The sequence below is a fragment of the Selaginella moellendorffii genome, unplaced genomic scaffold, assembly GCF_000143415.4.
Source record: "Selaginella moellendorffii unplaced genomic scaffold, v1.0 SELMOscaffold_48, whole genome shotgun sequence".
In the NCBI taxonomy this organism is placed as follows: Eukaryota; Viridiplantae; Streptophyta; class Lycopodiopsida; order Selaginellales; family Selaginellaceae; genus Selaginella; species Selaginella moellendorffii.
In genome coordinates this window covers 658266-682539 of record NW_003314309.1, presented here as the reverse complement: position 1 = coordinate 682539, position 24274 = coordinate 658266, and the positions used below count along the sequence as shown (strand labels likewise).

The 24274-nt window shown below is 49.8% G+C and overlaps 8 protein-coding genes across 11 annotated transcripts; 6 read left to right on the top strand and 2 right to left on the bottom strand.

The window, feature by feature from the left end:
- Positions 1–1372: 1372 nt before the first annotated feature.
- On the bottom strand, positions 1373–4221 carry LOC9647573 (methyltransferase-like protein 17, mitochondrial). Of its 2 annotated transcripts, XM_024686410.1 has the most exons (13): positions 4185–4221; positions 3184–3965; positions 2868–3118; positions 2751–2824; positions 2598–2692; positions 2442–2539; positions 2297–2380; positions 2165–2245; positions 2025–2111; positions 1889–1972; positions 1774–1835; positions 1675–1721; positions 1373–1614 (listed from the first exon to the last, which is right to left on the bottom strand). In XM_024686410.1, exons 2-13 carry the CDS (start codon positions 3308–3310, stop codon positions 1394–1396), a joined length of 1311 nt encoding a protein of 436 aa, XP_024542178.1. In that variant the 5' UTR covers positions 3311–3965; positions 4185–4221; the 3' UTR covers positions 1373–1393. The 2 variants fall into 2 exon arrangements, with proteins under 2 accessions (XP_024542178.1, XP_024542179.1); XM_024686411.1 differs by lacking the exon at positions 4185–4221 and having other exon boundaries at positions 3173–3246.
- Positions 4222–4306: 85 nt separating this feature from the next.
- LOC9647572 (histone H2AX) lies at positions 4307–6765 on the top strand. Of its 3 annotated transcripts, XR_002993737.1 has the most exons (14): positions 4307–4398; positions 4529–4608; positions 4665–4743; positions 4801–4882; positions 4950–5061; positions 5126–5216; positions 5289–5372; positions 5423–5463; positions 5518–5649; positions 5705–5789; positions 5840–5914; positions 5985–6052; positions 6131–6406; positions 6477–6765. XR_002993737.1 is itself a non-coding variant. In XM_024686412.1 (12 exons), exons 1-12 carry the CDS (start codon positions 4360–4362, stop codon positions 6006–6008), a joined length of 924 nt encoding a protein of 307 aa, XP_024542180.1. In that variant the 5' UTR covers positions 4307–4359; the 3' UTR covers positions 6009–6085. The 3 variants fall into 3 exon arrangements, 2 of the variants coding, with proteins under 2 accessions (XP_024542180.1, XP_024542181.1); XM_024686412.1 differs by lacking the exons at positions 6131–6406; positions 6477–6765 and having other exon boundaries at positions 5985–6085; XM_024686413.1 differs by lacking the exons at positions 4307–4398; positions 4529–4608; positions 4665–4743; ... (3 more) ...; positions 5289–5372; positions 5423–5463 and having other exon boundaries at positions 5633–5649.
- A 219-nt stretch (positions 6766–6984) lies between these two features.
- LOC9647570 (protein REDUCED WALL ACETYLATION 4) lies at positions 6985–9803 on the top strand. The gene is made up of 16 exons (XM_024686408.1): positions 6985–7170; positions 7231–7322; positions 7378–7512; positions 7579–7635; positions 7713–7785; positions 7844–8002; positions 8055–8204; positions 8256–8511; positions 8561–8676; positions 8726–8812; positions 8860–8948; positions 9006–9068; positions 9127–9183; positions 9241–9337; positions 9394–9552; positions 9603–9803. Exons 1-16 carry the CDS (start codon positions 7138–7140, stop codon positions 9606–9608), a joined length of 1629 nt encoding a protein of 542 aa, XP_024542176.1. The 5' UTR covers positions 6985–7137; the 3' UTR covers positions 9609–9803.
- Positions 9804–10469: 666 nt separating this feature from the next.
- Positions 10470–12898, top strand: LOC9647569 (transcription factor BIM1). The gene is made up of 11 exons (XM_024686409.1): positions 10470–10846; positions 10912–11013; positions 11069–11242; positions 11316–11433; positions 11497–11618; positions 11673–11769; positions 11829–11898; positions 11961–12068; positions 12136–12500; positions 12581–12683; positions 12741–12898. The coding sequence occupies exons 1-11, from the start codon at positions 10687–10689 to the stop codon at positions 12744–12746; spliced, it is 1425 nt and encodes a 474-aa protein (XP_024542177.1). The 5' UTR covers positions 10470–10686; the 3' UTR covers positions 12747–12898.
- A 135-nt stretch (positions 12899–13033) lies between these two features.
- On the top strand, positions 13034–15739 carry LOC9647253 (small G protein signaling modulator 2). Its single transcript, XM_024686407.1, has 10 exons — positions 13034–13251; positions 13318–13425; positions 13489–13592; positions 13652–14229; positions 14310–14432; positions 14499–14587; positions 14640–14840; positions 14908–15309; positions 15374–15457; positions 15568–15739. Exons 1-10 carry the CDS (start codon positions 13153–13155, stop codon positions 15616–15618), a joined length of 1839 nt encoding a protein of 612 aa, XP_024542175.1. The 5' UTR covers positions 13034–13152; the 3' UTR covers positions 15619–15739.
- Positions 15675–16941, top strand: LOC112350358. Its single transcript, XM_024686414.1, has 4 exons — positions 15675–15754; positions 15830–15964; positions 16042–16229; positions 16664–16941. The coding sequence occupies exons 1-4, from the start codon at positions 15675–15677 to the stop codon at positions 16870–16872; spliced, it is 612 nt and encodes a 203-aa protein (XP_024542182.1). The 3' UTR covers positions 16873–16941.
- Positions 16866–18078, bottom strand: LOC9647568 (bax inhibitor 1). The gene is made up of 6 exons (XM_002981257.2): positions 17934–18078; positions 17724–17873; positions 17572–17663; positions 17322–17508; positions 17112–17267; positions 16866–17061 (listed from the first exon to the last, which is right to left on the bottom strand). The coding sequence occupies exons 1-6, from the start codon at positions 18024–18026 to the stop codon at positions 16990–16992; spliced, it is 750 nt and encodes a 249-aa protein (XP_002981303.2). The 5' UTR covers positions 18027–18078; the 3' UTR covers positions 16866–16989.
- A 61-nt stretch (positions 18079–18139) lies between these two features.
- LOC9647252 (carbamoyl-phosphate synthase large chain, chloroplastic) lies at positions 18140–22045 on the top strand. Its single transcript, XM_002981364.2, has 3 exons — positions 18140–19603; positions 19676–20368; positions 20424–22045. The coding sequence occupies exons 1-3, from the start codon at positions 18248–18250 to the stop codon at positions 21957–21959; spliced, it is 3585 nt and encodes a 1194-aa protein (XP_002981410.1). The 5' UTR covers positions 18140–18247; the 3' UTR covers positions 21960–22045.
- Positions 22046–24274: the final 2229 nt, after the last annotated feature.

Below are 24274 nucleotides of genomic sequence, written 5' to 3'. Positions count from 1 at the left end.
GCGACTTCGCAAACTTCATCGGGCAGAAGCGGCACTCATACGGCTTGAGAGCCGCCTCGTCCTCGCTCGAATCCGACTTGCGCTTCCTCTTCCCTGGATCAAATCGATCAATCCACAAATCAATCTTCTTCTTCCCAGAGATTCACACAAGAACTAGAGACAACCTCTAGATTTTTCTTTGTTTTTCTTCTTGGAAGGAATGTTAGTGGAATTTGGAGGAGGAACTGACCAGATATTTCACTCCCGGCAGTGCTGCTATTAGAAATCTCCTGCGCCGGAGGAACGCCCAGTTTCCACTGCGAGGAGGCCTCCTGGACCTCGCTAGAAACATGCACCACGCTCGCCCGCTTAAACAAATCCGGCGGCACAAACCCCCCGCCACCCTGCTGATCGCCACTCTCGCCTTGAAACTCGGTCGCCTCCCTCGCTCGTTTGATCTCGGCCATGACGAGACGAAAGAGACGAAGAAGAACAAGAAGAAGAAGAAAATCGAAGAAAGAAGAAATCTCCGCCCGCTTCTACCAGTGGAGTGAATCATCTCGGCTTCCAGGGCAGGGCGATGCGTTGATGGATCGATCTTGTTGCGCGCGCGATGAATCAAAACTCCTCCTCCCAAGAACCCAGTGCCCAGCAATCTTCATCTACACTCATTCCTCTGTGTGTTGCCAGCCCGCCAGGAGCTCACTCTCATTCCAATCAATCCAATCAATCAATCAAATCAATCCAGAGCTCCGAGAGACAGGAAGACCGAGAGACGCAACCGAGAAAGAAAAGAGAAAAATTTCTCTGGTTTTTCTTTCCTCCTCCTCTTGTTTTTTTTTTTTACTGCCACCAACAAAAATCCCTGCGGTCCGACACCCTTCGATCCGCCTCTTGGAGGGCACAAAGGAGAGCGCATGCCTACAGCCTCCGCCACGTGGCACGCGTAGTATCGCCATTGGGCGCTACGCATGCTCGGTGCCCAAACTTAGGGCTCTTGGGGGGCTGGGCGGGGATTAGGGTTTCTCGCCCACGAGATGGACACTCCCAGGGTCAAGATGTGGACGTGGATCGCCACCGGGGTCATGGCCGTCGTTGTGCTGAGCGAGAACTATGGAGACGAGCCGCATGCCTTGTCCGGGGTAAGCAGCGACTGCGAGCTTCTTCTTTGCCACTTTCTTTGCTGCCGATGATGGTTTCTTCCGGATTTTTCTCTGCCCCTCCAGATCCAAAACTCGATCCGGAAGTTCAAGCGCTGGGTTTTCACTCCCAGCTCCAAGGAAGTGGACGAGCTCCAGACGAGATATAGATTGCGGCTGGATATCAAAGACAAAGTAGATCGTGAATGAAGAGCATGAGGGAGAGAGTGAAGTAGAAAGTTTCTTACTTCTCGTTCACGCAGAATATAAGAGGCTTATCTCGGCCACAGGTCTCCCATCTCGGCTTCGCTCGCCAGTGAGTACATTGCGATGTTGTCTTTGGTGACTTTGATGTCTTCCAAGCTCGCGTCGGTGGCGTTTCTTCCCGTAGGAACGCAGACCGGGACCGTGATTCCATTGCCCAGCTTTGTGGGAGGCCTCACGATTCTCATCCATCCGCCTTGGAGATTTGCCACCTTGTCGTCCTGTGATGGTTCTGATCAAGGCAAGGTGTGAGTGAGAGGAGAGAAGAAGCACTGTGAGCTGGGTTACGCACCTACAACAGGAGCTCCTTCTTTGTATCTATCCAGAGGCCAAGCTCCCCTGAAAAAAAAAGGCTTTTTTAGAATCGCAAGCAAAGAGTCGCAATGTGTACCATTTTCTGAAGCCTCGACGCATCACAACGAACGAGAATGACACCTTGTCAAGCTTTTTGGCCTGGCAAAGAAAAGCTGGAGAAATGAGAACAGAGAAAATGAGATAAAGAGTACCTCCTGTGCTTGGATAGCTTGGATGAGGCCGCAAATCCCTCCATTCACATTCCTACTCATCGGGCAAGTACCGTCATGAGCGCACTGAAAAAGGAGCGAATGAGTTTCTTGGATTGGTCGGTCACTGGTTGCTTACCGGCGCGACGACATGCGCACCGAGATCGCTGTGAGCTTTGGGGTCCGACGCCGGCAAGTATAGGCCTCTATACTGACCTCGCACTCTCTGTAAAGTGCGACTAACATGAGTTTGATCGTGATCCAGATTGCTTTACGTACGTGGTTCTCGGTTGTCATGACGCGGTCGCGCAACCTTCGCACAAGTGCGGATCCATGCAAGGTCCCCGGCTCGATGATCACCTGGCCAGAGACAGATTAGTGCGAGTGTCAACAGCTGTCCACACATTTTACCAGCATGTTGTGAGTAAGTGTCCACAGATAATTTACCACGGCCATCCTATGAGCCATCGAAGGCACCTCGTTCATAGCAAATGACTGCAGTTATCAGAAATTTACATTTTCAGTGAGCGAAACTTGACGCAAAAGAACGACTTACGCATATGACAAGGTCGTTCGTCTTCTCGTCCCTCCTTGGACTCCGTCCTGCATTTGGGAGGACAGTTCGATATTTCAGCAGCGGCATGGTTTCGACCCCTGCTTGGAAAGAATTCAGAGAGAGCTTTCAGTGGTTGCTGGGAGCTTACTGCAATACCTTCGGCAAGAGATTTACATACACTTGTCATAGCTGCAGAAGTTTCAATGAGAAAAGCTGTCTTCGTCTGTTCCGGCCATAACTCTCGAATTGCCCTGAAAGAGAAAGCAAAATATTTTCATTGAGCAAAAGAAACGGAAACCAAAGTCTTACCAGAGGCTCGTTCCAGGTCCACTCCCGAAATCAAGAACCTGCCGAGGTCGAAAGTCTGGAATTCGTCGTTTCACCTGGACATTCAATGAGCTTAAAGCCAGCAAGTCGGCAAACTACCTCCGAAAGCACACGATAAAGTGCGGCATAAGTCGATGGCATGCTTCTTGCGGCAAAGGCAACTGCATCATCCATAAGATACTTGACAGGGCCTTGCTCCGTTGCCAGAATCCAGGACTTGACTTTCTCTTTCTGTGCACCGGGGTTGAGAGTTCTTAGCTGCCTCGAGCAAGCCAGCTCCTCGTCGGCCCAGAACGACTTGACAGCCTCCATGCGAGTGATCGACTTGTCTAGATCAACCTCCGGATGTTCTGCGCAGACATACCATCATTCTTCCAATCCGCTTCCAAGAACAACTCACTCACATCATACAAACCTCGCAAGAGTTTCTCGACTTGGGACTGCAGCAGATCAGGAATGCGGACTGGTGGTACCCTTTGAAATGCTGCCGCTGCCAGCGCGCGCTTCTTGAGTATCAGATCGGCCTTGCTGGTGCTGGCCATTGTTGTCAAACTCTGAGCTCCAAAACCCTAAACCCTTCCCGTGAAAATCTTGGAGGAGCCATCTAAAGAAGTCTGTAGATCATTTTCCCTGCAATATCTAGAACCATTTTTCCCGCAAACCATTTTCCTGTAGTTTGATCTAAAACCGATATCCAGAACTGTTGTTGGAAGAAGAAACCATCCGTGATTCACCGAAGCCCGAGTAATCTAGTCCTGAGAACCATTTTCCCTGTTGTATTGCAAACCATTTCCCCGTGGCCTGTGGTTCGATCTAAAACCGATATCCAGAAACCTGTTGCTGGAAGAAGTTTACCATCCAAGCCCAAGAACAGCTTCTCAATGTATCTGTAAGCAGCACGTAGGTTGTTTGCAAGTGCAAGCCGGCCGGGTAGAAGTTCGTGGAGCTCCCGAGAACCTCTGCCAAAAATCCCTCTCTTTGATCACCACGGCCTTCTCGAGCTCTAGCCTCTTGATCGTCTGGTTTGCGGCATCCAGTTGGTCCCGGAGGTCTGACTTGTGGCCATTGAGCAAATTCTCCTTGTCTATGCCTTCCTGCTTGAGCTTCTCGTAGGCCACCTCCAGCTTATTTAGATACTCCATAAGCTCCGTGGATTTCCTCTCGTATCCGGCTATCACCTCGTCCTTCTTGTCGTCCCTGCGGTGCAAACCATGTGAGAAATCTCGATATTTCGATCGATCGCAGCTAAAATCTCATGTATTTCATTCAAAACCAGCTAGATCTCTCGTCGAGGCTCGACATTTCATCGACCGCGGCTAGAATGACATGAACTTCTCGGAGAAATCTACGAATTGCAGCTAGATTGCTAGATCCCATACGAAATCTCCTCAAAGATCTCTTTATAGAATCACTTACATAGTGTGGTGCTTGGCCGGCGCTGCCTGGCTCCTTGCGGCGCTCCGAGCGCTCTGTCCACTCTAGGGCAAAGTTTTCCCACCCAAATGAAGGGGCACGAGCGCGGCCACGTGGACGGTCGGATTTGCTCTAGGGATCCGACGGCTGGACAGCACAAGGTCTGGGAGCTCAATCAATGGCGCGGCCTGGACGGGAATCTGGAGGAACTCTCAAGGTGAGTGTGCTGATCGATGGATCTATCGCGAGATCGAGCGCGCAGCAATCCGCTCGATCCATTCTCCGGCGCTAGGGCATTGAGCTTCGATGCGTGACTGAGATCATGCTTGTTTTCTTGGTGTTTCTAGACGCTGGAAAAGTTGGAGAAGAATGTTCGCGATGGAAAGTTCTATGAGGCCCAGCAGATGTACAAAACAATCTTTGCGAGGTGAGAAACTCTAGAGTTTGTCGATGTTTGCGTCGTTGAAACCGGTGATTTTCTAGATACATGGCTTCGAAGAAACACACCGAAGCATTGGATTTGCTGCAATCTGGAGCTTCAATCCAGCTCCGACACGGTCAGGTTTGTGTTCTCTCTTTCCTTTGGTCTGTTTCAGTTCTAAAGCTCATCTTACGAAAGGTGACTTGTGGAGTAGAACTTGGATTGTTGCTCGTCGAGGGAATGACGACGATCAAACTAGCGTATGGTCCGGAGGCTTTGGGTCAGTTCTTTCACTTCCATTCTCTCAAAGAGAAAAAAAAAAAACAAACTTGTGGCATTTCTTGCAGATAGAATTAAGGCCGTTTTCAAAGAGTTTCCAAGATCGCCAACGCTCGAGGCGCAATATTCTACGAAGACGCTAATCGAAGGCGTCTCGACCTTCATGAAGGTGGCGATCAGGTGCGTGCTAGAAGCCTTGTTTCTTTTTCCTTCTTTTTGGATACTGATGTACTGACTATCATAGATGGTCTTCAGAGTTTGGCGCTCCCAGCAGAGGCTCTCCTGAATTACACGAGTTGCTAGCCGATTTCCTTGCCAGAGAATCACCCCAACCTGTAAGTTTTGCTCTCCAGTTTTCTTTGCTTTCCATGTTTTCCTCAAATATGAAGAAACTTTGATATACCCAGGACCTTGCAAAAGCCTTTTACCATTATGTTCGTGGAAACAATCCTAGTGCCTTCGCATCGGCCATCATCAGCGGCATGCTGGAGGTAAGCTGTGGTTTCTTTCAAAACGTTTCAAACTCTTTTATGGTTCGCAGCCCGAGGAAGGTGATCTTCTTCTTGCGCGCGGGGTTTTCTTGTGAGCAGCAAGTTTTTGCTCTTTGATTCTTTCTGACGTTTTCTCTCTTCTCAGGTACTTGTCTATGGGAAACCTCAGGGACGCCAATAAGCTCTTCGATGAACTACATTCTCAGCTCAAGGACTCGTCACAAGCAAGCGTCTTGGCATCTCCTCTCACACATTTGGCGAAGTTTATCTTGCTAACGTAAGCTGTTCCTTGTAGGCAGTGACTGTGATTTAATTTGCGTTTTTCTCTCCAGTCTTGAGAGGGACGCACTCCCTTTGTTTAGGATGCTCCGTGAGAACTACAAGTCAAGTCTAGACCGGGATCCTTCTCTTAACGAGGTAAAGCTTCCTTTTTCTCCGAAAATGGTTAACGTTTTCTCGTAAAACAGCTCCTCGACGTTGTAGCGGAGAAGTTTTACAATGTCCGACAACGCCGGAATGGTTTGTTTGGAGATTTGATGAAGGTATATTCCAGCCTCCCACAAAGAAGAGAGAAAAAATGCATTCTCTGATGGTTGTTTTATCTGCATCCAGATGTTAACAGATGGAGGAGCTTAGGCCTATATATTTTCTCCCTGGAAAACTTTCATCAATTTAATCAAGTACGCTCATTAATACTTACGCGTATTTTTCTATTTGCTCATTTTCATTGGCTCGTTGTTTGAATCCCGGATCGCCAGCGTGGCAGGAAAAAGCGGGAAACTCGGGATCGCGGACGTGGCAATCTTCGTATATAATCGATCGAGCAGCGAACGTGCCCTACTGGAAAGATGAGTTCCATCGGAGGTCGCGGCAAGGCGCGGTCGGCGAAACCGGTCTCTCGCTCTCACAAGGCCGGATTGCAGTTTCCAGTGGGCAGGATCTCCAGATTTCTCAAGACCGGCAAGTATGCCGATCGCGTCGGGGCTGGAGCGCCAGTGTACATGGCCGCCGTGATGGAGTATCTCGCTGCGGAGGTGAGATTCTTTGCTCATCTCTTTTCCGTCGTCTCAATCTCTCAATCTCGGGATTTCGTCCCATTCCCAGGTGATCGAGCTCGCTGGAAACGCCGCGCGGGATAACAAGAAGAATCGGATCATCCCCAGGCACATCCAGCTCGCCGTGAGGAACGACGAGGAGCTCAGCAAATTGCTCGGCAATGTGGTGATCGCTAGCGGCGGCGTGCTGCCCAACATCAATCAATCGCTTCTTCCCAAGAAATCGAGCCTCAAGGACGCGATTGGAAGCCTCTCCCAGGAGTTTTGACCTAGACAGTGCTGTACAGAGCTATAGCAGATTATGGAATATGATCTTTACGGCTAGAATTCCAATCCAACCACCGGATGTTGATGTACCAATTTAGGGCCACCCGCAAGGAGTTATGGGGCGGAATGGCTAGGCGATGAGTCGTCCTTGTCCGTCCACACCGCAGCGTTAAGAAAGAGGCGCTTAGTTTTCTTTGTTTGAGCGGGTAAGAAAGAATGATGTGGGGAGTGTAGGTAGGGCGCGTGCTTCAGATTATCGCGATTCGATTTTGGTAGCTCCATCGCCCAGCGGCGCCTAGATTTCGATGCTCGGATCTACTGCGGCTCTAGGTTTTGGCTGGATCTAAGCGCCGTGCGATTCCGGAGCTGCGAGATTTCGATCGATCGGGGCTTCCGAGCCCGATGAGGTAGCGTCCATTGTTCTTTTCGCAGCAGCTTTGGAAATGGTGGAGATTAGCCCGCCGACGACTGGCCAGGTACGCTAGAATCTACTCATGGGAATGTAGATTGGATATATGAGTCCAAATTTTTTGTAGGTGGCTCTTGTCTTGGGATTCATCCCCGTGCTCACAGCATGGCTTTACTCGGAGTTTCTTGAGTATAGGAAGCAGCCAGTGCCAGGGAAAGCGTGAGTACGTCGATTTTGCTTTGATCGTCTCTAACAATTGTAAAGTTTCTTACAGTCACTCGGATATTAACCTCTCGGAGCTGGAGCATGGGCCAAGAAGAGACAATGAGAAAGACAGTCTTCTTGAGAATGGATTCTCCGTCAGTGGCACTCTGAAAGGCAGCTTTTCTATCAGAATGCAGTTGTTTAAGTGAGGCCTTTATTGTTTTCTTGCCGTGTTGTCGGTGCGCTGATTTTCTTATATCTTTTGTGGCAGATTTTTCACTCTCAACGAAACTTTTCTCGTTGAAAATCGTTCGCTGTTGAGAGCAATGTAAGGATCTTCTTTTATGATCACGAGTCACGAAAGTGTTTTTGCTCACGTCTTTATTTTCTTTATGAAACTGGCAGTGCAGAATTTGGATGTCTACTCTGCTATTTCTACATTTGTGACCGAACCAATGTATTTGGGGAGTTGAAGAAGGTAGGCCAATTGGCTTTACTGGTTTTTGTGCTGATGAATAGTTACTTCTTTCTTGCAGAATTACAGCAGAGACCTCTTCGTTTTCCTTTATTTTCTTTTAATTATCGTTTCTTCAATAACGTCTTTAAAGAAGCATGCGGAGAAGTCTGTTGCATCCGGAAAATCGATACTTTATTTAAACAGACATCAAACGGAGGAATGGAAAGGGTGGATGCAGGTGAATAGCACTTGATTTTTGGTGATGTGTTGATTTTCTTTTCTTTCGACAGGTTTTATTTTTGATGTACCATTATTTTGCGGCTGCTGAAATCTATAATGCTATACGACTCTTCATTGCGGGTTATGTCTGGATGACTGGATTCGGGAACTTTTCCTACTATTATGTGCGAAAGGATTTCAGCCTGGGTCGGTTTGCTCAGGTAACTGCTTCTTTGCACTCGTAAGTTCATGCTTTGTGAACGCACTTGCAGATGATGTGGAGGCTCAACTTTCTTGTCACCTTTTGCTGCATCGTCCTCAACAACAGCTACATGCTTTACTACATCTGTCCTATGCATACCCTCTTCACATTGATGGTTTATTGCTCGCTGGGAATCCTGAACAAGTATAACGAAGTTCCATCTGTCATTGGTGCGAAAATTGCCGCATGCTTTGCAGTTGTTATACTTGTGTGGGAGGTTCCAGGAGTATTTGATTTTGTATGGAGACCATTCACATTCCTTGTGGGTAAGCTTTCACCACTTGATTTTGGCATTTTATTCGTGTTTCTTTGCAGAGTATACGGATCCTGGCAAGCCCGATCTCCCAGTTCTACATGAGTGGCATTTTAGGTCCGGTCTTGACCGCTACATTTGGATATATGGGATGATTTGTGCGTACTTCCATCCGACGGTATGAGTTTCTGCGCTGTCTGATTCGACCGTAACTGAGGTCTATGCAGGTTGAAAGATGGCTTGAGAAACTAGAGGAGCTTGAGTGTCGGCGGAAATTCACCTACAAGTCGGTCATCGTGTTTGTTGCTTCACTGGTAAAACTTCGCCTCGTTGAAGAGTAGAACGAACGGTTGAATTGCAGGTTGGATATCTATGGTATGTCCACATTTACAGGTTAGACAAGTTGAGTTACAACAAGCTACATCCTTACACGTCGTGGATTCCCATAAGGTGCTAGTTCTCTCTTCTTTTTTTTCTTTTTTTCTGGTGCTTACATCAGGATGACAGCGTCTATATCGTTTTGAGAAATGTTTCTCAGCCCCTTCGGAACTGGTCCCTTACCTTATTTGCGTAAGTGAAATCTCTACTTCATTGCGCCGGATGATTATCTGCTGTCTTTTCGTTACAGGTGGCTTGGAAAGATCACTCTTGAAACTTATATTGCACAGTTCCACATCTGGCTGAGGTCAGTTTCCTTTTCTTTCAGCCAACCATTTACTAAATTCCTGTCCAATGTAATTAGGACGGGAGTTTCTAATGGACAGCCAAAGCTCCTCTTATCATTCATATCGGACTACCCCATGCTTAACTTCATGCTTGCGACGTCCATCTATATACTGGTACGCAAGAGCACTTGCTCAACTCTTAAAACTGGGTGTGCTTCTGTTTGTAACAGGTATCGTACCGGCTGTTTGAGCTTACCAACACGCTCAAGAGCGCGTTCGTGCCCAACAAAGATAACAACCGGCTCTTCCTTATGGTCGTGTCTGGTGTTACCATTTTTTCGCTACTTTACGGTGTTTCTTACCTCCTCGTCAAGATACCATACATACTAGTAAGCTTTAGCTCGTCTATGGAACCAGGCTCACTCTTTTGTTCTCACAGGTTTAAGCGCAAAGCATCCAGCGATATGTTATGACGCGAAACGAGCAAAGTGAATGTGTACAGTACGAATTGGTCAAGTTATTCATTGAATAAGGACCCTTGAAAAAAAATAATCCAGTTTTGTAGGAGCAGCTCTGTAGTACAACAGTGATAAGCCCACATATGGTATGGGAAAAATCATATTGTTTAGCTTCTTTCGCCCTTGCCGTGAAATTTCTCCATTTCGTGTGCGTAAGCTCTCCACGTCGCTCGCACAGGAGACCTCTCCTTTATTTTAACGAGGAGACGCTGCCTGCCATCAATGTCCCAGAAAGAATGTAGCCTCCCCCCATTGGGACCACGCACAGCTTTTTTGAAAAGAGCCAGTGGTATATCCGTCCGTGTCACATGTTCGCTGAAAGGGCGGCCACGATCGCGCGGCGGTTCCGCAAAGCCGGCGCGCGTGACGGGTCACATGACGCGGGTGCCTGGCCATATGTGTACGGTGTCAGTGTACGACGCTGGCCTGGCCCAGCTTATGCCAGCCCGCCCACCAAACTCCATGTAGCTTTGGCATGTAAAAACAGTAAAAAGTGGTGGCAGCATAGTGGCGGTCCACGAATTACTTACATTTGCCACGGTAAAAAGGGTGAATTTGAGCATGAAGAGGGACCGGCCCAAAAAGCTGGGCCCAATGGCCACCACATTGTCGAGTCAGCAGCACGTGCCTCACGCGAAGTGGTCGGTCCATAGGACGGGCGCGCGCTTTGTACGGCGCACGTCAGACAGTCACGCCCCCGCCCACGTGGCCACTTTCACACCCGTGTGCCAGCCACAGGATGCCGTACAAGCGCCATTGTTAATCCGGCGTATTAGCGTTTGCGTGCGCTGATAAGCGAGGGCCACCCCTCGTGCACATGGCTCGCCTGTCAGCACCAGCGCCAAGCAAGATGCGGTGCTCTTCTTCTTGTTGCGCTCTCTCACGATTGCCGCATTGCCCTAATTTCGCACGCGGCCATGGCAGGCTTTGAGCGGGATCGCGAGCGAATTGGAGGGGCTAGGCGCAAGATCTGATCGATTCCGCGCCTAGATTTCGAGAAATGTGATGTCACAAGCTCCGGGAGCCGCCGGCGCGATCGAGATTGTGAAGAAGGAGCTGGATTTGCCGGCGCCTCCAGCGATCATGGCCGCGGCCGCGGGATCCTCTTACGCGACGGAGTTTGGATTAGGTTACGAGCAATTCGGGAGGCTCAGGCAGCCACAAGGTGAGGAAATTTCCTCCCTCCGACTTCTTGTTCTTTGGCGCTGGATGAATTTTCTCGTTTTGAAGGTGCCCCCGGTGGATTTGCCCCGGATTCCTGCAAGAAGATTGCTCCGGCTCCCTCTCCACGGTTTTTGCAAGTGCCAGCTTATGAGCAAGGTCCCAGTAGAGGTATGGCAGTAAGTTTCATTGATTGGAACAAGACTGGCTATTCTTTTCTCTACAGGGGCATTTGGTTCTCTCGCAACGCAAGACTTTCTACAGCCGTTAGAAAGAGGAGCAAACGGAAATGTAGCTGCCAAGGTCCCAGCACCAGTTGCGAATGGTGACATCCCACTTCAGCTGTCTTCCAGGAGCGAACGAAACGAGCAAGTGGTTCTTGATTCTTCTCCTGCCAAAGGTACTATAATCCATTATATATCCATCCTCGATTGTCTTGCCTTGTTTTAACTTGTTTTTCGTTTGATCCCAAGAAAGCTGTTCATCACGAATGCATCTCCAAATGCAGTATGGATTTATCGATCATCCGCATCCGCTGTTCCCAAAAAATGGATTGGAAGCGAACCACCACGGAGCCGTGGGTGTAAGCAGGTACTAAACAAAGGATTGACAGCTCTATAAGCGTGGCATTCATGTAGAGTGTTTTATAACTAGGCACTGGCAGCAGGGCCATGTGAGCAGCGCAAACAAACGACCCAGGTCCGCTCAATCGGAGGGCGACGACAACGATAGCGAGGAAAGGAAAAAGATTCACAGGGGAGAGGCAGCGAGCAGGGGTACGTTTTTGAGCAAACTTTTCTCAGTTTTCTACATCCTTGTCTGTTCGGCAGAAGATATAAATTCCAGGAGCATCGACGTGAAAAGCAACACATCCAGGTCCAAGCACTCTGCCACCGAGCAAAGGCGACGCAGCAAAATAAATGACAGGTTGAGAAGCACTCACTTTGTGTAAGTTACGTCCCTGACAAGTGGAGCTGGTTTTTCAGGTTTCAAATGCTTCGCGATTTGCTGCCCCACGGAGATCAAAAGAGGGACAAGGCCTCTTTTCTGTTGGAGGTAGCGGTTCCCTTTCAAACCTTTTTTTTATATGCGTTAGATGTACCAAACTCCTCGCGCAGGTGATAGAGTACGTACAGTCTTTGCAAGAAAGAGTAAAGAAGTTTGAGGCGTCGGAGAAAGGAAGATATCAGGAGAGGTTGAAGCCTGTGCCATGGGATGTTAAGTCGGTACGGTGGACCTTTGCTTTGATCTTGTGACGTTTGTAACCTCCATAATTTTTTATTTTGTTTCCAGAGCACAAGCTTGAAAGAAGTCCCCGACAGTAGCAGGGATAAGTGTGCGTTGCTCGAGGACGGGAAATCTAGATCCTTTGGAGCAACGACTAGTCGAGCTATGGGAAGACAAGTTGCCCAAGCTCCATCACGACCAGCCATGTCTCCGTTAGCTTCTACGAGCACACCGGCTGTGGAGAACTTAGACGCGACAACCACGAGAGACAAAACAGGAGAAAGGTCTTCCGAGTCACAGCGACAAGCAAACGATGCCTCGAGACAATCCACTCCTGTGGAAACGGCAACAGCGCAACAGCAACAAGGGTCTAGCAACGAGCTTCCCATCAAGCAGGGACTAATCAGTTTGTCGACCGCGTATTCTCAGGGGTAAGAAACTCCGAGCTCGCTCGCTCGTTTTCTTTTGCTTTCTTGGTGACTTTTATATCGATCTTTCCATGTTTTTATAGGCTGCTCGAAGCTCTCACAAGCGCATTGCACAGCAGTGGACTGGATCTATCCAAAGCCAACATTTCCGTCCAGATCGAGCTCGGCAAGCCCCAAGAAAAAAAGGCAAGTTTGTGCTCGCAGCTTTAGACTCTTGTGTGTAACTTTGCTCAAACTTTCCAGGCATAGATAGGTGGCAAAAACAAAGAAACACAAACCATTGACAACGATTTACATTTTCTTCTTGTACAATCTGAGTGAGCGATGTTTTAGAAAGGAAAAATTTTATATCCAAGCTTGCGCAAAACGCCATAATCACAAACGTTTGTTTAGTGGTGAGACATGTGATCCTTCGATGCTTTTGTCTTACACGCGCCTTTAGCTTCACATGGGGCGGTCACGGGTTCGATTCCAAACTATTGCCAAAGTTTATATAATGTGTAGAGAATGCGTCTGCCGGCTGAAAGCATGGGAAGCTCCCTAGGGCTTTTGAGCGTCCTTGGAGCGGTGCGTTGCGGCGATCGCAAGCGCTAATAGCGGATTTCTTCCAATGAGCGAGAGCTCTGGCGGCATTTTGCTGGATCGGTGAGAAATTATGCGCGCCTTCGGCCGGATTGGAGGCGCACACCGGGATGAGAGTAGAAATGGCTCGGAATCTCTGGGGAGTGGCAAGAACGCTCGCGCGCGAGCTCAGGTCGAGATATTTCTTTGAGTGTTGCGAGGAGTTTTTGGAATTTTTTTCTTTGTTGCTTGCTTGTAGGAGAGACAGGCATCGCAGCGTTTGAAGCCGGAGAGATGGAAATCGGCGTTCGACAAGGATGGAAAGGTCGTTGGCTTCTCCAAAGTTTTGAAGCTCATTAGATTGGGGGTAAGCTCTTTGATGATAATCTAGCAAATAAATGCTGGAAATTGATGCTTGGTGTCAAAGCAGGGAGTGGATAATTCGATCAGATGCGAAGTCTGGGAGTTTTTGCTGGGATCTTATGGTGTGGGAACGACATGGGATCACCGTATGGAAACTCGTATCGCACGCAGGTTCGTTCATGTTAGTGTTTTTTCGTGAATGGAAAGTTCTTAAGAAGTGCGATCTGTAGGAAACGATACAAGGAGTTGATCGAGAAATGCCGGACGATGCATGTCAGTATCGGGACAGGAACTCTCGCCTACAATGTTGGATCCAAGATCATGGATGCTCGGACATCAAGGCAAGGTGCTCCTGAGCAGATCACTGTAGACTCTACGCATTACGAGACAAAAGGAAACAGCACCAGTGCCGATGCGTCGCTCAGTTCAGGAACTGGTATGGAGTCTTACGAGATGAACGCCGGGTCAAAAGCTGGAGGCCTGCCACTCAAGACACTGCTGCTCCACGCTGACAACGAACCTTCTAACTCGGATCACTCTCCCGGCCGTATTGGTCCCAACAGTCCAAACGTTTTGCATTTCAAGTTTTTCCATCAGAGTCCGATAGAGGTTGGGAGAAGCTCCACAAGGATTTGGACCAACAGGGACAGACATGAAAACTTCAGCAGGGTGAAGAGAGCTCTGGATACAGGAAGGAACATCTCTGGTGGGCCTGCTGGGATGCTATCACCAAATTCAGTTCCATTTCAAAGGGCTGCTGCCACCGAAGAGCGCACCGCGGAGTGGCTGTGGACGTTGCATAAAATAGGTGAAGCCACGAATCCAGTCTGTTTGTAAGTGACCACTTCCTCTTCCACACAAGAGTCACTTCATGTGATGGTCTTGCAGTGATCGACGTCGTGAGAACTGATCGCCACTTGGAGTTCTACGATGACTCGAGAAACATGGCGCGCATGTCTGATATCCTGGCCATCTACGCGTGGATTGATCCTGAAACTGGCTACTGCCAAGGTGCATTTTCTCATATCTGCCGTTCTGATAGCTTTCACGTAGCTTAATTTCCAAGTTTTCTTTCAGGAATGAGCGACTTGCTCTCACCTTTTGTGATTCTCTTCGAGGATGATGCAGACGCGTTTTGGTGCTTTGAGAGCCTCCTGAGGAGAATGGTATGGTTTGCTTGTTTTTCTTAACAAGTTAAGCTAATCTAGAAATTGACAGCGACAAAACTTCCAAATGGAGGGGCCAACGGGTGTGATGCGGCAACTAGAAGCCCTGCCCAAAATCTTAGAGCTGATCGACGCACGCGTCTTCCGGCATTTGACTCTTATCGGGGCAGACAATTTTCTATTTGCCTTCCGTATGCTGCTGCTTCATTTTCGACGTGAGCTTTCTTTCGAAGAAACGCTTTGCATGTGGGAGGTACGTTGACTGCGAACACTTTTTAAGAGTCCATCTCAAGTCTTTCTTTTTTCTTTTTTTCCTTCAGATGATGTGGGCTGCTGATTTCGACCATGCCATGCTATGGTCATTTGAGAGCGAGCCTCTAGAACCTCTCCAAATCAAGCCACCGTCAAGATCACTGCTGGAAAGGATCCAGGAAGACGACTGCATGGACTACTACTGGACGAAAATCTCGCCGTTCACAAGTCCCCTGCCAGCCTCGGAGGATCCACTCTCGCAGAGCAGCAAGATCACCTACGAATCCAAGAGTCCGCTCTGCGGGCTCGTAACTTCGTGGCCAAACTTTGGCCGTCACAGGATACGCTCCGGGATGAGCTTTGGGAGGAACGGGGACAGTGAGATCTCCGTGTTTGTGGTCGCTGCCATCGTTGTTATCAACCGCGAGAAGTTCCTCAAGGAAGCACGCTCCATGGATGACGTGATCAAGGTGACAATGCTGCTCAAACTCTTTCCTCTTGACAATCGTTTGATGGTTTTCTTCCCCGTGCTAGATGTTTAACGAGATCCAGCTCAAGATCCAAGTGCGCTCGTGCGTTCGAGCAGCGATGAAAATGCGAACCAAGTACCACCAACAGGTTTGTTCGATTAGATCTTTTCTCTTTTTTTTTTGTTTTTCTTTTCTTTTGTCCTTCCGGGGATCTCGTTCAGTTTGATCCTTCTCACAGTGTTTTTAATTGTCGTATAGCTCTCCAAGCGAGGAACAGGAAAGGCAAAAAGAGCCTCTTATAAAATGTAACAAAGAAAACTATAGTGTTTTGTTGGACAGAGAATTTGTTAGGGCTTTAAGAAAGAATGAGACGAGTGAATCTCTGGCGCGGCGCGCTTGGCCGATCGCCATGCCGCTGCCGATCGATGTCCTCCACCGCCGCCCGGTAAGAATCTCTGTAGCTCGTCGCCGCATTGCGCCCGATCGACCGATCCATCGATCGCCTCGTTGTTCTATCTAGGGCTCCCGGCGAGAGAGATAGCAGCAGAGTGGAGCAAATCGCGTGGATTGGAGGCGGGGTTCTCATCTATGGCGCTACCGCAGCGCTGGCTTTCAGCATTCTCGACGATGTTCTCATCTACAAGAAATGCAGCAGGTTTTTTGGAGGAATGGGAATTCCTCTCTTCCTTTTCTCTTTCTTGGCTGAGATCTTTGTGTGTGTTCCCTGTGTAGCAAGGCAATGGAAGTAGCGGCGGAAGATCCACGGATGAAGAGCTTCCTTGGCGAGGGATTCAAGCAAGGCTCGTGGTATGAGGCCTCGCTTGGCTCCGCCCTTCAAAAACAGGCCGTGTCGTGCACATTTCCAGTATATGGCGATCATGGATCGCTTGGCAGCGTCAAGTTGAGAGCTGTTCGTGAAGGTAAGTATCTCTTGGCCGCGATTCGTGCCTTGATTTCTTTGTTGCGCTCGAATTTTCTAGATCTTCTTGTCCTTGTAAACTTGTGATTTGATTGTCTAGAATCTCTTTTGCTTTGATGCTAAAACTCGATAGCTTTCTCGAGATCATAGTTTGCTCGAGGATTTTTTATCTACTCTTCTTCTTCCATGAATCCTACTTCATGTTCGTGATTTCTTTTCGCAGTTTTGCTGCGTGAGAACTTCTTTTTCTCTCGGGATTTTAGGATCTCTTTTCCTGACAGTGTTCGGATCTTTGATAAAATTTGATAGCTTTCGTGTGTGTGAGTTGATCTACTCTTCGTCTTCCATGCTTGCTTGATGCTACTTCATGCTCGCGATGCTTGGTTTTTTAAAAAAGTCTCGCAGTTTTGACGGTACTCTCTCATTTCTTTCCAGGGAACAGCATCAGTTCTTTGGCTTACAACATCATTGGGCCCGCGCAGTGGGATTTGCTCATCCTGGAAGCCACGCTCCACTCCGCCGACAAAAAGACAACCGATAGAATCAATCTCATGGAGCCCTCTTGGGACAGTAGAGATGGCCGCAAAGCAGCCATCGCCAACGGGCACCAGGATTATGTCAACAAGCTCCTGGCCAAGAACTAGAAATGCGATTGATTGATACGACGATAAAAGCAAAGTTTCTAGCAATTTATGTGAAACGCTTCATGTCAAGGTACCGGATTTTCAGTAGTGTCCATTCTTTCTAGTACCTTGATCTCTCTAGTACCTTGAGCTGTGTCTCTGCCTGTTCCGGCGTTTTTCCCTGGATTCCCTCTCGGCCGCCTTGCGAGTCTGCGCCACAAAGAGTTTTAGGTCCAATGGAAACGAGTGTGGACGCTTACCAAGATGTAGAGAACGCGAACGAAAATGCCAACGAAGTCCACGAACAGATCCAGTGCGTGTTTGATGTGATCCATGTCACCCCTCTCAGCTCTCTCGATGATAAGTTGTGTGTCGAAGATCACGTAGCCAACGACGAGTAGAAGGCCACCATACAGCTGCGAAAGAGAGCATGAATCAGTCGAGGCAATCGATTGACAAGGAGTGTTTACCTCTACTTCGAACATGAGAGCGGCTCCACCAAAGAAGCTCGAGAGGACGTGTAGCGTGAGCATGGACGATGTGGCGGACGCGAGAATTCCACCCAAGAACATGAACTCCCGTCGCTTAGCAAGGAGAGCGGCACCAGAGAACGATGCGAAAACAGCCACTGTGGCCACAAAAGCCGTCACAAGGATGCTGCGAGAGAAATCCAACCATGAATCTCGAAGACAAAAGGAAAAGAGGGATTTTTGGGCCTACCTGGGATCAAATTCAATCACGGCCCCGACGAAGTTTCCAAGGGATGCTCCCTCGCAAAACGCTGCTGCCATCAGCCAATTCCATCTTTTCCCCTGAGAAGCATCGATCAGCATAAAAGTAAAACGATTTGAGCTCCAGGATCCTTGTCTAACCTGTGCCGCGTAGCTCGAGGACGTGTTCATGAGGGCAAAACTACACCCCAAGAAGCCAAACGTGGTGAGTAATCCACCGATATTGAGCAGCATATGGGCATAGACACCCACGGCCGACACGATGAGCGCCATCGCCACAGTCCAGTAAACCTACGCAAGAAAGATCGATCGATTCAACAATTTCCAGCAAGAACAGAGGGGAATTCCTACCTGGCGGACATGGCGCTTGACTGGCTCCGAGATGCGATGGAAATTCTTCATCGCGCCGTAGTTCCAGGAAGACGATCGCTCAAAGAAATCCATGACGGAGACACCAAACCCTACTCGACAATCACAAAATAGGATCTAGGGCATGCGCGCCCTTTCCAAAAGATAAATAAGCATATTCCCCTCCCTTTCATGCAATGGTGAATATTCGCATACGGCTTATCTAAAGCCCTAGAAAAGCAATGTGCTGTGCCCGGTAGCGAAGAGCTGCACGGCGTCGTGCGATCCGAGGTAAGCGCGCTGTGGAGCTGGAATCTATGGCGGCGGAGATGCTAGCTCCGAGATTTCGAGGTATCGATGCGCCTGCATTCTCGGATTTCACCGAGAATCGGCTCAAGCACGCAGCGGCGGGGTGTAGGGATTGGAATAGCCGTCGATCGCACAGAGGGCTTGCTGTGAGAGCCAGCGGTAGCGGCGCCTGGCATTGGAATCCATCGCAGTATCGCCACGCGAGGAAGAAATGGGAGGCCCGGTCTGTGGAACAGGAGGTCGAGTCACTCCCATTCATCGAATGGTCCAAGAAAGGCAATGTTTGCAAGGGGAAGAAGAGGACAGACCTCAAGAAGATTCTCATCCTTGGCGCTGGTCCCATTGTCATTGGTCAGGCTTGCGAGTTTGACTACTCTGGGACTCAGGCATGCAAGGCCTTGAAAGAAGAAGGCTACGAAGTGGTGCTTATCAACTCCAACCCTGCTACGATCATGACGGATCCGGATCTCGCGGACCGGACTTACATCGCTCCCATGACTCCGGAGCTCGTGGAGCAAGTCATCGCGAAGGAGAGGCCGGATGCGGTCTTGCCGACGATGGGCGGACAGACGGCTTTGAATCTGGCTGTTGCTCTGGCGGAGAGTGGAGCTCTGGACAAGTATGGAGTGGAGCTCATCGGTGCCAAGCTCGATGCGATCAAAAAGGCCGAGGACAGGGATCTCTTCCGGCAAGCCATGCAGAAGATTGGAGTGAAGACGCCACCTTCGGGTATCGCCACCACTCTGGAGGAGTGCTTCCAGATAGCCGAGACGATTGGAGAGTTTCCTTTGATCATCCGCCCTGCGTTTACTCTTGGAGGCACTGGGGGAGGGATTGCGTACAACAGGGAGGAGCTCGAAACTATCTGTAAGGCTGGGTTGACCGCAAGCATCACTTCGCAGGTCTTGGTTGAGAAGTCCTTGCTGGGCTGGAAGGAATACGAACTAGAAGTGATGAGGGACCTCGCTGACAACGTTGTCATCATCTGCTCGATCGAGAACATCGATCCCATGGGTGTTCACACTGGGGACTCCATCACTGTAGCGCCAGCGCAGACATTGACAGATAAAGAGTATCAGAGGCTGCGGGACCAGGCTATAGCAATCATCCGAGAGATTGGAGTTGAATGCGGTGGCTCCAACGTGCAGTTTGCTATAAATCCCGAGGATGGAGAGGTGATGGTTATCGAGATGAATCCCCGTGTCTCGAGGTCGTCTGCTCTGGCTTCAAAGGCAACTGGTTTTCCTATCGCTAAAATGGCAGCCAAGCTGTCGGTGGGCTACACTCTGGACCAGATTCCCAACGACATCACCAGGAAGACGCCTGCTAGTTTTGAGCCATCCATTGACTACGTGGTGACAAAGGTCAGCTTTTTTTGCGCTTTTTTTTTCTCCTGCTTCTTTTAAAACACTTTCGTTTTCTTTGTATGTGTGCAGATTCCACGTTTCGCTTTTGAAAAGTTTCCGGGCTCCCAGGCCATACTTACCACTCAAATGAAGTCTGTTGGTGAGGCCATGGCGATTGGGCGGACATTCCAGGAATCGTTCCAGAAAGCCGTGCGTTCTCTAGAAACCGGTCACTCGGGATGGGGTTGCGAAGATAGCAAAGAGCTCAAGTGGGATATTGAGGAGCTGAAGTATAAGTTGCGAGTACCCAACCCGGACAGGATGTATGCCGTCTACGCAGCTATGAAGAGGGGAATGAGCGCGGAAGAAATTCACGAGCTCACTTTTATCGATCCGTGGTTCCTAGGAGAGCTCAAGGAGTTGTTTGGGGTGGAGGAGTTTCTGTCCAACACAAAACTGACAGAGCTGAGTAAGGACGACATGTACGAGATTAAGCGACGGGGTTTCAGCGATAGACAAGTTGCTTATGCGACCAAAAGCGCCGAAGCGGAGGTTCGAGCTCATAGGATCGCTCTCGGGGTGGTGCCAGCATTTAAGCGTGTGGACACTTGTGCTGCAGAGTTCGAAGCCAAGACACCTTACATGTACTCATCCTACGACGATGAGTGCGAGGCTAACTCGGGCAGCAAGAGAAAGGTATTGATCCTTGGCGGCGGTCCCAATCGCATCGGACAAGGCATTGAATTCGACTACTGCTGCTGCCATGCGTCCTTTGTGCTCCGGGTATGTATGAGCTCTTCCTTTTTTCTATTTTCTTCTTACCTTGTATCGGTTCCAGGAAGCGGGATTCGAGACAATAATGATGAACTCAAATCCGGAAACCGTGTCAACGGACTACGATACGAGCGATCGTCTGTATTTCGAACCACTAACAACAGAGGACGTGCTAAATATCATTGATCTGGAGAAGCCGGACGGAATTATTGTCCAGTTTGGTGGACAGACGCCTCTGAAGCTGGCCGTGCCTATACAGAACTATCTGGACGACTTCAAACCGTTGTCAGCCAGTGGTGACGGCTACGTGAAGATATGGGGGACGTCTCCAGATTCTATTGACGCGTCCGAGGACAGGAAGAGGTTCGAGAGCATACTAAACCAGCTCGGGATCAAGCAGCCTCCGGGTGGCATCGCTCGTAGTGAAGAAGACGCACTGGCTATTGCAAAGAGAGTTGGCTTCCCGGTCGTTGTGCGTCCATCCTATGTTCTTGGTGGACGGGCCATGGAGATCGTTTACAGCAACGACAAGCTCAAGAAGTACCTGGAGACTGCGGTCGAAGTCGATCCGGGCAGACCAGTGCTGGTGGACAAGTATCTCACAGACTCCTCCGAGATCGATGTGGACTGCCTGGCGGATGGAAACGGGGGCGTGGTTATAGGAGGGATCATGGAGCACATCGAGCAGGCTGGAGTCCATTCCGGGGACTCTGCTTGCTCGATTCCGACGCAAACCATTCCAGCGGTTGCTTTAGCGACGATACGAGACGCTACCACCAAGCTTGCCAAGAAGCTCAACGTTTGCGGGCTGATGAACTGCCAGTTTGCCATCACGCAGTCTGGAGAAGTTTACATCATCGAGGCGAATCCACGAGCGTCACGAACCGTGCCGTTCGTTTCCAAGGCGATTGGACATCCGCTGGCCAAGTACGCTGCTCTGGTCATGTCCGGGAAGAGCTTGGGCGATCTCGGCTTCAGCCAGGAAGTGATACCGGCGCACGTCTCCGTGAAAGAGGCGGTGCTTCCCTTCGACAAGTTCCAGGGCTGCGACGTTCTACTCGGCCCGGAGATGAGAAGCACGGGTGAAGTCATGGGAATCGACTACAGCTTCGACAAGGCATTTGGAAAGTCGCAGATCGCCGCCAACCAGAAGCTCCCGCTGCAAGGCACGGTGTTCATCAGCTTGAACGACCAGACCAAGGCCCAGGCGGTCCCAATCGCGCGAGGCTTCCACGCGCTGGGATTCAACATCGTGTCGACGAGCGGCACCGCAAAGTTTCTCGAGGAGCAGGGGATCCCGGTGGAGCGAGTGCTGAAGCTGCACGAAGGGAGGCCTCACGCGGGCGATCTGGTGGCGAATGGACAGATCCAGCTGATGATCATCACGAGCTCGGGTGACGCTCTGGACGAGAAGGATGGGAGGCAGCTGAGGAGATCGGCGCTGGCGTACAAGGTTCCAATCGTCACCACCATCGCGGGTGGACTGGCGAATCTCCAGGCGGTGAAGAGCTTGAAGGAGTGTCCCGTGGAGATGCTGGCCCTCCAGGACTTTTTCAAGGCGGACAAGGTGGTAGCCGAGATTGCGAGTGTGGTGGTGTGAAAAAAAAAAAGATGCGTGCTCCTCTCCTCGAGTGTTTTTGTGTGATGTTTCATCAATAAACGAGGCTTGCGACTGATACCACCAAAGGTGAGCACCATTTCCCTGGAACATGATCTCACATTTTCCTGTGTAGGCCGGTCCTTGTTTCTCTTCGTGGTGGAGCTCGAGCACGATTGACGCTACCACTCAAGCTACAAAGGTGAGCACCAGTTTTGTGCATTCCATGATCCCACAGTTTGCTGTGTAGGCTGCTGCTGCTTCCTCTTCTTATTGTTGCATACCGCGTTTTCGTTCCTGGCCACACAGCACGCAGCTTCTCGTCCCAAGTGAGGCGAGAGGGTGACGTTCACAATTCTGGGACATGACAAGCACAGCGGCAGACTTTTCAGTTCGAGCAGTTGCAGGCGAGCTAGTAGCACGGCAGCAGATCTTTTGGAGTGGAGCAATCACAGCAGGCATTCAGCAAGCAGGCGGCGAGGTTTCTGGAACCATGCATAGATTGAATTCAAAGACAAACTGATTCTTTTCTTGGTCCCGAAATTACCAGGCCGCGCAAGTGGATCAATCACTGGAGCTCTTTCACGCCATGATCTCGGCTCGTCACCTTTGTGAGCATTCTCTCGTGCCGCAAATTTCTTATCCCAGTTGGCACCTTCTCAAGAACCCTTGCATGATGTTAACTAGATCCACGAGGAGCACATCACCCTCCTCGCATGGGTCCTGGAAACTGAAGCCCTGCCTACTGCACAAAATATACACCTTCTTCCTTCCTTCTACGTACTTGGCAGGTGAATTTGCAGCTCTAGCCCACTTGGCCGCTTCGTCCCGACTCACGCGGCCTTCCTGTCCCTTGAACTGGAACCAGAACTCGTACACCTTCCCGTCCACACCAATCAAGAACACTCTCCCATCCTGAATGAATGCTGTCCCCTTTTTGCACTTGAACACGAAACCAGCGCCCGTGGGTTGTGCCTCAGTTGGGTGCACATAGGGTCTACTGTCCTCCCCAATCATTTGTTTATCACCTGGGCTATAAAACCTTTCCAACTGCAGATTATAAAACTGATACTTCTCTTCAACCACTCCGTCACCCGGAGCCGCAACCACAACTCTGGTGTTGACCAGGTTCTGGTTCCCAACGGCCCCCGGAAAGATCTCACCAAGAGAAAGCCTTCGGCCTTCCAACACCCAAAGCCTGGCATGCAGCATGTCGAAAAAGCCATCCTCCAGCACGTCGCCTACTGCTGGCTGGGGCCTGAGAGCTACTACCCTCTCTGGGATCCCCAACCTCAGTCCAAGCGCATGAATAAGTAACATCGGGCTCTTATAGACAACTCCTTCCACCTCTTCAGAATACACATAACCGCTGAAACACGCTTCTTCCTCCCTCGTCATCTGCCCAACAGGTGGCCTTGGCATCACCACCCCAGTGAGGCAAAGCTGAATCATTCGTTTCGCGTTGTCGAGGTTTTCCTGCATGACTCGATCAACAGATGGCTTCAGCTGCTGAGTCACGGAAGTTCGTAAGTGCGCAATGAAATCCCTTGCTGGCCGTTCCAAAACCTGCGCATGTAACCATGCAGTGTAAATGTACCGAATCAGCCTCGGGACACAGCCGCAGTCTTCTAGGAGTATTTCCAGCTGCGTCCAAAATTCGTGAAAACGATTATCCTTGATAGACATACTTAGTACCTCCACTGCTGATTTCAAATCCAAGGGAGGTAGTGTGACGTTCACCTTGAGCCACCCGTACTTCTTCCTACACGAAGAACTGTTCCTGCTAGAAGAGTTATAAAGGCAATGTTGCAGTCCTTGGCGAAGCTGGCTGTGATGGTGAAGCCTTCCTGAACGGCATGCTTTTCTGGTTAGTGACAGTCATGACTTCCTCAGCGGGAAACTCCACCACTCACTTCCCTTCCCAGTTGCTGCGACTCATCCACCAAAAGGTACAAGGCAACCATCTGATTCTCCGCTACCGCCAGACCTTTCCTCACATGAGCTGAAACCTTCTGCACAGACACGCAGTCATCTCCCCCAAGGATCTCATTCTGTAGCGCAGACAGTAAGTCACCCCAAGGCTTGCCAAACAGTATCTGCGAAACTACAGACACTCGCAGAAAAACCCAGCCAGAACGGTAATCACCTCTCTCCTTACAGATTGCCACAAAAGCCGGATGCAGAAGATGAGGTGATGAATGGCCAACAGCCGAGCCACTGAAGGTGATGTACACCGCTGCCGTAGCTCCAACACGATGAAGCTCCTGCAATGCTGATGCCCTGCCTTTAAGCGCCTCTCCAACACGCTCCTTGGTCTC

Excerpts from the sequence above, each read along its gene's own strand:
- LOC9647252 (XM_002981364.2), top strand. The coding sequence starts at position 18,248 with ATGGCGGCGGAGATGCTAGCTCCGAGATTTCGAGGTATCGATGCGCCT. Across the intron at positions 19,604-19,675 it reads TTGACTACGTGGTGACAAAG|ATTCCACGTTTCGCTTTTGA; the intron begins GTCAGCTTTTTT and ends GTATGTGTGCAG. Across the intron at positions 20,369-20,423 it reads ATGCGTCCTTTGTGCTCCGG|GAAGCGGGATTCGAGACAAT; the intron begins GTATGTATGAGC and ends TATCGGTTCCAG.
- LOC112350358 (XM_024686414.1), top strand. The coding sequence starts at position 15,675 with ATGAGACGAGTGAATCTCTGGCGCGGCGCGCTTGGCCGATCGCCATGC. Across the intron at positions 15,755-15,829 it reads ATGTCCTCCACCGCCGCCCG|GGCTCCCGGCGAGAGAGATA; the intron begins GTAAGAATCTCT and ends TGTTCTATCTAG. Across the intron at positions 16,230-16,663 it reads GTTGAGAGCTGTTCGTGAAG|GGAACAGCATCAGTTCTTTG; the intron begins GTAAGTATCTCT and ends ATTTCTTTCCAG.
- LOC9647573 (XM_024686410.1), bottom strand. The coding sequence starts at position 3,310 with ATGGCCAGCACCAGCAAGGCCGATCTGATACTCAAGAAGCGCGCGCTG. Across the intron at positions 2,825-2,867 it reads TTTATCGTGTGCTTTCGGAG|GTGAAACGACGAATTCCAGA; the intron begins GTAGTTTGCCGA and ends TTGAATGTCCAG. Across the intron at positions 1,615-1,674 it reads AGAAGGAGCTCCTGTTGTAG|AACCATCACAGGACGACAAG; the intron begins GTGCGTAACCCA and ends TGCCTTGATCAG.
- LOC9647253 (XM_024686407.1), top strand. The coding sequence starts at position 13,153 with ATGCGCGCCTTCGGCCGGATTGGAGGCGCACACCGGGATGAGAGTAGA. Across the intron at positions 13,593-13,651 it reads GAAACTCGTATCGCACGCAG|GAAACGATACAAGGAGTTGA; the intron begins GTTCGTTCATGT and ends TGCGATCTGTAG. Across the intron at positions 14,588-14,639 it reads AGAGCCTCCTGAGGAGAATG|CGACAAAACTTCCAAATGGA; the intron begins GTATGGTTTGCT and ends AGAAATTGACAG.
- LOC9647568 (XM_002981257.2), bottom strand. The coding sequence starts at position 18,026 with ATGGATTTCTTTGAGCGATCGTCTTCCTGGAACTACGGCGCGATGAAG. Across the intron at positions 17,664-17,723 it reads CCTCGAGCTACGCGGCACAG|GGGAAAAGATGGAATTGGCT; the intron begins GTTAGACAAGGA and ends GATGCTTCTCAG. Across the intron at positions 17,509-17,571 it reads GTGATTGAATTTGATCCCAG|CATCCTTGTGACGGCTTTTG; the intron begins GTAGGCCCAAAA and ends TTTCTCTCGCAG.
- LOC9647570 (XM_024686408.1), top strand. The coding sequence starts at position 7,138 with ATGGTGGAGATTAGCCCGCCGACGACTGGCCAG. Across the intron at positions 7,786-7,843 it reads TATTTGGGGAGTTGAAGAAG|AATTACAGCAGAGACCTCTT; the intron begins GTAGGCCAATTG and ends TCTTTCTTGCAG. Across the intron at positions 8,949-9,005 it reads ACGTCGTGGATTCCCATAAG|CGTCTATATCGTTTTGAGAA; the intron begins GTGCTAGTTCTC and ends TCAGGATGACAG.
- LOC9647569 (XM_024686409.1), top strand. The coding sequence starts at position 10,687 with ATGTCACAAGCTCCGGGAGCCGCCGGCGCGATCGAGATTGTGAAGAAG. Across the intron at positions 11,434-11,496 it reads GGAGCCGTGGGTGTAAGCAG|GCACTGGCAGCAGGGCCATG; the intron begins GTACTAAACAAA and ends TTTTATAACTAG. Across the intron at positions 11,770-11,828 it reads CGCAGCAAAATAAATGACAG|GTTTCAAATGCTTCGCGATT; the intron begins GTTGAGAAGCAC and ends CTGGTTTTTCAG.
- LOC9647572 (XM_024686412.1), top strand. The coding sequence starts at position 4,360 with ATGGCGCGGCCTGGACGGGAATCTGGAGGAACTCTCAAG. Across the intron at positions 4,883-4,949 it reads GTATGGTCCGGAGGCTTTGG|ATAGAATTAAGGCCGTTTTC; the intron begins GTCAGTTCTTTC and ends CATTTCTTGCAG. Across the intron at positions 5,650-5,704 it reads GCGAAGTTTATCTTGCTAAC|TCTTGAGAGGGACGCACTCC; the intron begins GTAAGCTGTTCC and ends TTTTCTCTCCAG.